Source organism: Perissodus microlepis, chromosome 5, assembly GCF_051167445.1.
Source record: "Perissodus microlepis isolate ML-2025 ecotype Zambia chromosome 5, ASM5116744v1, whole genome shotgun sequence".
In the NCBI taxonomy this organism is placed as follows: Eukaryota; Metazoa; Chordata; class Actinopteri; order Cichliformes; family Cichlidae; genus Perissodus; species Perissodus microlepis.
In genome coordinates, this window is record NC_140465.1 from 34,321,678 (window position 1) to 34,331,572 (window position 9,895).

At 41.3% G+C, this 9,895-nt stretch overlaps 2 protein-coding genes across 2 annotated transcripts; both read right to left on the minus strand.

Moving 5' to 3' along the window:
• Window positions 1-500: 500 nt before the first annotated feature.
• On the minus strand, window positions 501-3,341 carry LOC146387723 (E3 ubiquitin-protein ligase TRIM35-like). The gene has a single exon (XM_084929556.1). The coding sequence runs from the start codon at window positions 3,110-3,112 to the stop codon at window positions 1,781-1,783; it is 1,332 nt and encodes a 443-aa protein (XP_084785682.1). The 5' UTR covers window positions 3,113-3,341; the 3' UTR covers window positions 501-1,780.
• A 1,191-nt stretch (window positions 3,342-4,532) lies between these two features.
• Window positions 4,533-7,572, minus strand: LOC146387724 (zinc-binding protein A33-like). The gene has a single exon (XM_084929555.1). The coding sequence runs from the start codon at window positions 7,570-7,572 to the stop codon at window positions 6,130-6,132; it is 1,443 nt and encodes a 480-aa protein (XP_084785681.1). The 3' UTR covers window positions 4,533-6,129.
• Window positions 7,573-9,895: the final 2,323 nt, after the last annotated feature.

Genomic DNA, 9,895 nt, shown 5'->3' on the forward strand with positions numbered 1-9,895 from the left:
TTAAATTTAAAGTTTATCAAGCGTCACTGAGCAATCCGCTTTCCTCTTCCTCTCCTCTCCTGTCTTTCTTATCTTTCTCCATCTCTGAGTGAAGTTAGCTCTCTTTCTTTTCTCTAAATGTGAAATAAGCAGCTAGCATCACACTGTGAGACAAACTGTACACAAACAGTTTGTGTGTTTGCTGATGTTTAATGATCTGATAGAAATGTTGCATTTGAAATTACCTGACACTTAAAAAATGTCACTCCCTTTATGCTTGCTCCTCTTGTGTAGCGCTAGCTAGATTCTGAAGTATCACGAACACAGCTTATGGACACCTGCACTCCCTCCAGCCCACTTTACCCCCAAGTATAAACACTATAAATGATATGTCTGTGAAGGTTCTCAGTCATCCAGGTCATCGTAGTCAAAAGAGCTTGCAAAGAAAAGCGTCTGGACTTCTTTAAGTTGCTTGAAGACGTTTCACCTCTCATCTGAGAAGCTTCTTCAGTTCTAAGGTCAAATGATGGTAAACCTCGATGCTGAGGTTGCCATTCTCTTCAATGTGCACCGCGCAGTCCAGGAAAGGCAAACAGTTATCCTTTGTGTCTTCCCTGGTGAACTTGATGTTTTTATCCACAGCGTTAATGTGCGCAGAGAAGGATTCCACTTCTTGTGTCTTGATTTTGACCCAGGTGTCGTCTACGCCCACTCACATCCTGGGCCATCTGACCTCAGGAATTCGCATGATAAGGTGGGGCCAGGTTTCACAATGAGCTCACCCGAAACCCTGGCTGATTGGGACCCACACCCAATTTCACACCTTGGCTCAGGCGATTAGAGGATCATCAGGGGGTCCTTTGTCCCTCTTTGGGGGGATACTCCCACTAGGTTTAAATCTGGGACTCCCCACCATTTGACCTTAGAACTGAAGAAGCTTCTCGGATGAGAGGTGAAACGTCTTCAAGCAACTTAAAGAAGTCCAGATGCTTTTCTTTGCAAGCTCTTTTGACTATAAATGATACTGCTGATGCTAAAGACAATTACAATACATATGTCCTCAGAGATGTAAGGTACACAGAAAATGTATTTATGAAGAACCTTTGTAACACAAGTAACAACATAATTGTAACTGTTATGTAATGTACATTACTGTGTTACTTTGTAACATGTTACACCCCAAACTGTTTGCTATGATCTTTACTCTTTACTGATGTTTTTAAAGCGAATATTTAAATATAAAAGGTCCTCAGGTGTTGGATGGCAGTGATGGGTTTTTATGTCACGTTTTTTTTAAATTTGTGTAAAATTGAAAGGCAGCCACATGAGATTTGATCTCCTTGACACTGTGTTTTAATATTTTGTGTTATTATTATTATTATTATTATTATGCAGTAGCATGTAATAAATGCTCAGTGCTACTGTTGTTCTGACTAGTTGTGTCAGAATAACAGCACTTTGTCTTCATTGTGATCTGAAGACAATTTTTTTCATCCATTTGAATTTTGATTAATGCAGGCTTATCTATCAGACATGATAGACATACATGTAGTTTTGTATCTTAGCCGGTGTTTATACTTTTACAGTCGACCACTGACCAAGTTTACAACGGTTAATGAAAACCAAACTGCAAACTAAAACAAGGAGTGAAAATGAATTTCAAACTGCATAGATGTGATTTTGCTTCATTAATCTAAAGCTAGCTAGCTAAACAAAAATCTGATTATAGAGGGGCCATTTGCTGCTCCACTTTTAAAGTCAGCGGTAAGATCTTCAGTGGTAGATTGTTGTGATTGCCAATTTATGGAAACAGCTTCTCAGTGAAACTGAGCTTGAAGGTGTGTATGTGTGTGTTAGAGTCCAGATCAAAGAATGTGAGCTTCTTTTTGTCACAGTCCAGCTGAACTCTGACTCTCTGCAGCTTCATCACTGGGAGAGGTTTAAACGGAGGTGGAGGGGTGGCTGCTGTGTATTTTCCATCAAGGAGACATAATTCCCAGTATCCACTCTTTATTATTCCATGTCTCCGAAAAGACTCCTTTACCACACCAACACCCCAAAACCGATTCTGATCATTTCTAACCTCCACATCCCAGCTGTGAGTCCCTGAGTTGAAGCCCTCAGATGTCAGAACACAGTGGTGTAAATCAATCCTCTCTGGATTATGAGGAACCTTCTGTCTCTCTCCAAGACTCACACTGGTCAGATCTTCAGACAGGATTAGGTGTGATTCAGCTGTGTTTGGATCCAGAATCACAGGAGTGTAGGAGACCATCTCCTTCATCTTGTTCCAGATGTTGTAGGTCAGGTTGCCCAGGTGTTTGGCCACATCCATCAGAGCTCCTGAGACCAGCTGTGGAGCATCCAGCAGGGGGAGCTGCTTGACTCTGTTGACTGCAGCCCTGTAGTTGTGGAGGAATGAGACGTCTTCAGCTCTCAGTTGCTCCTCTGTGGCTCTGATTGTTTCTGAAAGAGTTTTTATCCCTCTACTCAGAGACTCAATCTTCTCCTCCATTTTTCTTAACTTCTGCTCTTCTTCCTGCCTCAGAGCAGCCAGCCTGGCCTCCTCTTCATTTTGTAGAAACTGCTGAAGCTTTTTAAACTCCTCCTTTATCTGCTTCTCTGTCTGCTGTGCCTGGACCTTTATATGTTCTGCTGTTTGATCAAACTTTCCCTTGACTTGTTCAAACACCTTCAGTTGTTCTTGTAAGGGCTTCAGGCGTTTCTGAAGCTCCTCTCTGTGATCCTGGGCTGCTTCTTCAGTTGGGTTGAATCTGTGGTCTTTGTGTGCTTTTGAATCTCGACAGACGACACACACCGGCTGCTGATGATCCAAGCAGAAAAGTTTGAGTTTCTCATTGTGCAGACTGCAGAGAGCCTCAGACACTGCAGAAGGTTTTTTATCTCTCTGCAGTAAGAAAGCTTCACACAGGTTCTTTAACACCAAGTTACGGGGCGGATCATTTGACAGGTTTATCTTCTTACAAAGTGGGCAGTTGTGTTCTAGATTCTTGCTCCACCACGTCTGCAGACAGAATCGACAGAAGCTGTGGCTGCATGACAGGATGACAGGATCTCTATAGATGTCGTGGCAGACGGGACAGGAGAGATCCTTTTCAGACTGAGAAGCCATTTTGTCCTGGAGTGACAACAATGAAAACAATGAGGCGTCCACTCAAGAAGTTTCTTCAAACTTACTTTCCCTTCTGTAAAACTTCTGTTTGTAACATGGAATCAGCAGCATCGTGTTGAAGTGTCAGTATCCTGATATTCCCTGTATTTCAGTGTTCACCGTATCCTTCTTGCTGTCGTTGAACGTCCTCTCTTTTCTAACAAAGAATCTAAATACATAGTCCAGAAACTGAAAGTGTCACGGTGAATGTAATTTGACACCAGTATGAGCAATGAATGAGGAAGATGCATACTTAAAAGGGTGTGTGATTCATTTCTATATGGGGTGGAGAGAGGTGTTGTAGAAATGTTAAATAAATGGTGGTGCATGAAACCAGGTTGTCTTTATTACTTTTATTTAATTTTGTAAGAGGTTCAAAGAACAGTGCAGATTATGGCAACACTTTGCATGTTTTTGGTAAAGTTATCTACCAAAGTCACAGGATGCCATTAGAACACTGAGTAATAAAAGGTAACTGATATGTCAACATCTGAAGGATTACGGGAACACAGAATATGTTAACATGAAGCATTTCATTCAGCAATGTAGCCTGACAAACAGAAGAAGTCTCCTGTTACAAAGGGTGCAAACAAAGAATACACACAGGCTAACAATGCTGAGAAGAAATTATAGCATTAAAAAATAATTTCAAACACTACAGCATAAATAGGATGAATCTGCAATTTTTCACTGCTCAGACCTCGTTTTTTTTTCTTTTCACTTTCAAATAAAAAATAGATGAAAGGCATAAAATCTGAAATGTTCCTCATTGTGACAAATCGTAAATTATTTATTCAAGCATAAAAAAGTCCCCTAACGCAAGCGATGGCCCAGAGGTGTGTTTGCACATAACAGACTACATAGTATAGATAAGTATGAATAAATTGTATGTTCAGGCACTTTTTAAAACAACAGTCTGCTATATAAGGACATAATTACTTCCAATTTATTTAGTTAAACCTTAAAATTCCACCGTTAAAAATTAAAACACAGCAGTGTTACTGGAGCACTGTGAGATCATACCGACTTTTAAACTAATGAGAATTTTTATTTTTATTTTTTTTTTCAAAAAGCTGTCTCTGCCTTATATGCTGTATCTACAGAGATGTTTGTAAATGGTTTAAGGATATGTGGCACTTATTTTCCCAGAAAAATATAATAAAATGTGTGGTGGCTCAAGACTTTTGCACAATTCTATCCTAAAATGTGTTACTATAATTAGTCCCGTCATTTAAAAAAAGAAAAAAAAAAAAGATTTCAGCACTAAAGACAGAAAATATCAGACAATTATCATAATCACGGCCTATATGCATATGTTCATATCTCCACCACCCGGTATGCTTCTTGTATACCTGACACAGTGATGTATTTCAGTGTGAAGGAACATGTTATATTTCTGTTTTCTCCTGAGAAGAATGAAGCAACGTTTTGCTGGTTTTGAAACCAAACCCAAAACCTGATGATAAAGGGGTCATGAGACTCTTTGAGTGAGGGGTGATTTCTTCTGTGGTTCATGCTTTGGTTTCAGTGTATTGTTGTGTTCATACTTTTTGGAAGGAATCTCAGAAAAAAGGTATGTCTCTTTAAAAAGGATTTATTTTGCTTTTTGCAGTTGAAAGTTTACTCAGCGCTGCGGACTTCTATGTGAACCAACAGCATGTTTCACAAAAAGGATGACCCCCAAACGGGCTGTACAACATTATATAGTGAGACAAAAACATCGATTATAACAGCTAACTTCCTCCCGCATGGACGCAGTCTTGGTGTCTGCTCCGAAGCATCCTCATATCTCCATGACCTCGTCTGGTATCTGCTCCCTCCTCTGTAAGAGACAGAAAAGCGAAACACCTCTCTGCCTAGCCTTGATAATCTAATGCTATTATCCATTGTTCTTCTAGTGATTCAAAGTTGGTTTAGAATATCATATTCAGAACTCTCTGACCAAAAGACTTATTCTAATCATAATCTATGTGTGTAAGCGTGTTTGCAATTACCCCTCTGCACTCTAAGTCATTTCCTACAATATATCAGTCCGGACAGTAAAGCCGAACAAAGCTTATGACCTTCAGAAGACTGAGCGCCAACTCATTATGAGCACATTTGCAGTAAATGTATGAAAATGATTATAACCACCTAATTTAGTAAAATAAATCAAACATTTTCAATCACAACAGTGTGGAAACAACTAGGTGTGTGTTAATGTTCACATCAAAGAATGAGAGCATCTCTCTGTTACAGTCCAGCTAACCTCCCACCCTCGGGACCTTCTTCACTGAAACAACTTTACATGGAAGTGATGAAGAGGCTGCCGCGTTAGTTCCTTCAAACAAATATATTTCCCAGAATCCAGTCTGTGTTTGTCCCTTTCTTAGACAAGACCCCGTCACCAGGCCAAGGGTTCAGTCCTCATCATTTCTGACTTCAAGATCACAATCTCTGAGTCAAAGCCCTCAGAGCCCAGCACAAGTGAACAGCTGACAGTCTTCTTAGAAAGGAAAACGATAAGCTGAAGTTCAGCTGAAGAGGCCAAAAATAAGTCTTTACACACAACAGATTATTGAAGACAGTTTTAGCAGTTTGGCAAAATCACCTTTTAAAATAATTGTGGAGGCTTTAAACTCAGTGCTTGTTAGGCATAAACATGTAGGTTGTAGGTAGAACCACCTACATTATTATATTCAGCTGCATCTAATGGTTGAAGAGCGCCCCCTGCTGTTCTGTAGACGCTCCTCACGCTTGTATTGATGTCTGTTTTTTTCTTATTCCCAGATAAAGTTGTGTATGTGAGTTTGTTGGGTGTATTTTATATTATATTGCTAAAATCTCAGCAGCAAATACCGTAGCTGAATATTTCTGTAACTGTATCTTCATGTTGTTAAAGAAACAAGAACTGCCTGGAAACAAATATGTACAGGATGAGGAGGATGTGTGTGGATTCTTTTTTTTTGCTCTTTCTTAGTATCTTGGAACTATTTATGCTAGGACTTTTTACTGGTTTCAAAATGAGACCAAAAACCTGTTGATAGAGGAGTTATATGCTCGTCCACTTTCAAGATCACTGGTAATATCTTCAGTGGTTCTTTCTCAGTACCAACATAAGGAAACAGCTTCTCAGTGAAATTGTGTTTGAAGGTGTGTATGAGTGTGTTGGCATCCAGATCAAAGAATGAGAGCTTCCCTCTGTCATACTCCAGCTGAACTCTGACCCTCTGCAGCTTCTTTACTGACAAAAATTTATATGTATCTGGTGCTGTTGATACTATGTACTTTTCATCCTGGAAAGATAATTGCCAGTATCCTGACAGTGCTTGTACCTTTCTCTCATAAGACTCATTTACAACACCAAAGCCCAAAAATCCCTCTTCTCCAACCTCAACATCCCAAATGTGAGTCCCTGAGTCGAAGCCCTCAGAGCCCAGAACAACTTTATAATAGTCAAACCTCTCTGGATTATCAGGAATCTTCTGTCTCTCTCCAAATGTCACACTGGTCAGATCGTCAGACAGGATGAGTTGTGGATGAGCTGTGTTTGGATCCAGAATCACAGGAGTGTAGGAGACCATCTCCTTCATCTTATTCCAGATGTTGTAGGTCAGGTTGCCCAGGTGTTTGGCCACATCTATCAGAGCTCCTGAGACCAGCTGTGGATCATCCATCAGGGGGCTCTGCTTGACTCTGATCACTGCAGCCTTGTAGCTCTGGAGAAACACGACGTCTTCAGCTCTCAGTTGCTCCTCTGTGGCTCTGATTGTTTCTGAAAGAGTTTCCATTTTTCTGTTCAGATCCTCAGTCTTCTCCTTCATCATCTGACTCTTCTGTTTCTCTTCTGTCCTCAGAGCAGTGATCCTGGCATTTTCTTCCTTTTGTAGAAATTGACGAAGCTTTTTAAACTCCTCATGAATTTGCTCTTCTGTCTGCTGGGCCTGGACCTTAATGGTTTCTGCTATTTGGTCAAACTCTCTTTTAGTGTATTCAGTGATCATCTTTAACACCTTTAAGGGTGCCAGCAATTCCTTTAGCTCTTTTCTGTGACCGTGTGCAGCTTCATCAATAGGTCTGAATCTGTGGTTTTTGTGTGCTAGTGAATCTCGACAGACAACACACACCGGCTGCTGATGATCCAAACAGAAGAGTTTGAGTTTCTCAGAGTGCAGATTGCAGAGAACCTCAGACTTTTTAGAAGCTTTTAGAGCTTTCTTAATTATGAAGGCCTCACACAGGTTCTTTAACACCAAGTTACGGGGAGGATCATTCAGTAAAGGAATCGTCTTGCATATTGGGCAGGATTTTATTTGTTTGTCTCTCCACCACAGCTGCAGACAGTCTTTACAGAAGCTGTGGCTGCATGACAGGATGACAGGATCTTTGAAGATGTCGTGGCAGACGGGACAGGAGAGATCCTTTTCAGATTGAGAAGACATTGTGCTTGGGATTGAAAAACACAAAACAAGACACATGTAAATATCCCACAGGGTAATATACCTGATAAACTGAAGACGGTTCTTTCCTTAAAAAAAAATTATCGTGTTTTTTATTTAGTTTTTTAAAAAATATTTGTTGTACTCCAGTAAAAAGATTCCATCAACAAGGCCAAACAAAGCTTCTACTCTGGTATTATCAGTAAATATGAGGGTAACACAAGGATTCTGTTTACAGTTGTCAACAAACTTCTTCAACCCCCCAATGCTTTACCACCACACTTCTTCTGAAACCTGTAACTCCTTGATGCAGTTCTTCACTTCAAAAATTCATAACATTTACCAGCAACTCAGTTCGAATGTTGTGTCTACCCCCTCTCCAGAACCTTTTCTCTATTTTGCGCCGTTTTTCCACTTTTCATCTTCCTGATATATCTGATATTTCTGAGTTCATATGTAAATCCAAGCCCGCCTAGGATCCTATGCCTACAGGCCCTGTGAGATCCTGCCTCTTTTCCCTACTCCCACTCATCTCTGCTGTCATTCACTCTTCACTCACCACCAGCATCGTACCCTCATTATTCAAGATTGCTTCAGTCACTCCTATACTGAAAAAAACTTCTTTAGATCCTAACAACTTTAACAACCTCCCTCCGATCTCTAATCTAATCTTCATTTCTAAAATACTCGAAAAAACTGTTGCAGCTCAACTTAATTTACACCTGGTTAATAATCAATTAATCAATCAATCAATCAATCAAAGCTTTATTTGTCACAAGCAGGTTGCCCTGCAGTGAAATGGGACCCCCCCCGACCTACAAGAGGTTTAAATATGGTTTTCGCTCATGTCATAGCACAGAAACTGCTTTACTTTACACTAATGATCGTCTAATCAGAGCTGACTCTGGTCTTCTCACCATTCTCGTCCTTTTGGATCTGAGCTCAGCCTTTGACACAATCTCTCACTCCGTCCTTCTAAGCAGACTTTCCTCTCTTGGTGTCTCTGAAACACCCCTAGCTTGGCTCCAGTCATATCTCCTTGACCGCTCCCAGTTTATTCGGCTTATATCAGTTCGCTCTCGTCTATTCCCAGTCACTTCTGGTGTACCCCAAGATTCAGTCTTCGACCCTCTTCTCTTCATAATTTACATCCTCCGTCTTGGTACCATTTTCCGCAAATTTGATCTGTTTTGCTGATGACACCCAGTTATATCTCTCCTGTAGGCCTGATTCCTCCCTTCCACCTTCTTCCCTTACAGAATGCCTATCTGAATTAAAATCCTGGTTTAGCTCTAATTTTCTTAAGCTCAATGAGGATAAAACTGAAATCCTCCCTGTTGGCACTAACCTTTAACCTACTGAAGGCAAAGCATTTCTCACTCACTTTAGATAACGCCACAGCTTTCCCTTTACATCAGGTTAAGAGCCTTGGTGTCATCCTAGACAGTTCACTATCCTTTAAATCTCAGATCAACAATCTCACCCGTTCTGCCTATTTCCATCTACGCAACATTAACAGATTACGTCCTTGTCTTTCCACCCAGTCTACATCCATTCTTGTCCAAAGTCTTGTTACCTCCCGCCTTGACTACTGTAATTCTCTCTTGCATGGTCTCCCCAAAAATTCCTCCATAAGCTTCAACGTGTTCAAAACTCCGCTGCCCGCATTATTACCAGAACCCCCTCCTACCAGCACATCACCCCTGTTCTTCAGGAACTTCTTCTGCTCACCTTCAAGGCCATTCATAACCTTGCTCCTCCTTACGTTTCTGACCTGTTAAACACTACCTCTTCTGCTCGCTCACTTCGATCCTCTTCTTCTATCCAGCTTGCGCTGCCTTCTTTCCGCCTCACCTCGATGGGAAGCAGAGCTTTTAGCTGCTCTGCTCCCAGGCTGTGGAACTCTCTACCCCAGATATAAGAAACATTGGTTCTCTCCCCCAGTTTAACTCTCAACTCAAAACCCATCTGTTCAAATCTGCATATTCACTGTGAACCCACTGTTTGTTCATTTTATCTTGTGCTTTTGTTTCTATTGTTCTTCACTTTGTCATCTCTATAATATGTTTTATTCTATTGTTAAGTGGCCAGAGGCCAGAGGGCATCCCACCCCCCGAAAGGAGCCCAGCCGGGCCACAGGCGCCAGGCCCCGCCAATCGGCCACCAGGAGTGAGCCGGTACATACATGAGCGCCCAGCCCCAGACGACAAGGACCACCAACACACCAACGTCTGAGGGCATCAGCCACCGGCAGGGAGTGTGGTGAGGGGAGATAGGCCTCCGTACTTTGGAGGGCCTGAGATGTACCCAGAGAGGTTGAGTCTAA

Excerpts from the sequence above, each read along its gene's own strand:
- LOC146387723 (XM_084929556.1), bottom strand. The coding sequence starts at position 3,112 with ATGGCTTCTCAGTCTGAAAAGGATCTCTCCTGTCCCGTCTGCCACGAC.
- LOC146387724 (XM_084929555.1), bottom strand. The coding sequence starts at position 7,572 with ATGTCTTCTCAATCTGAAAAGGATCTCTCCTGTCCCGTCTGCCACGAC.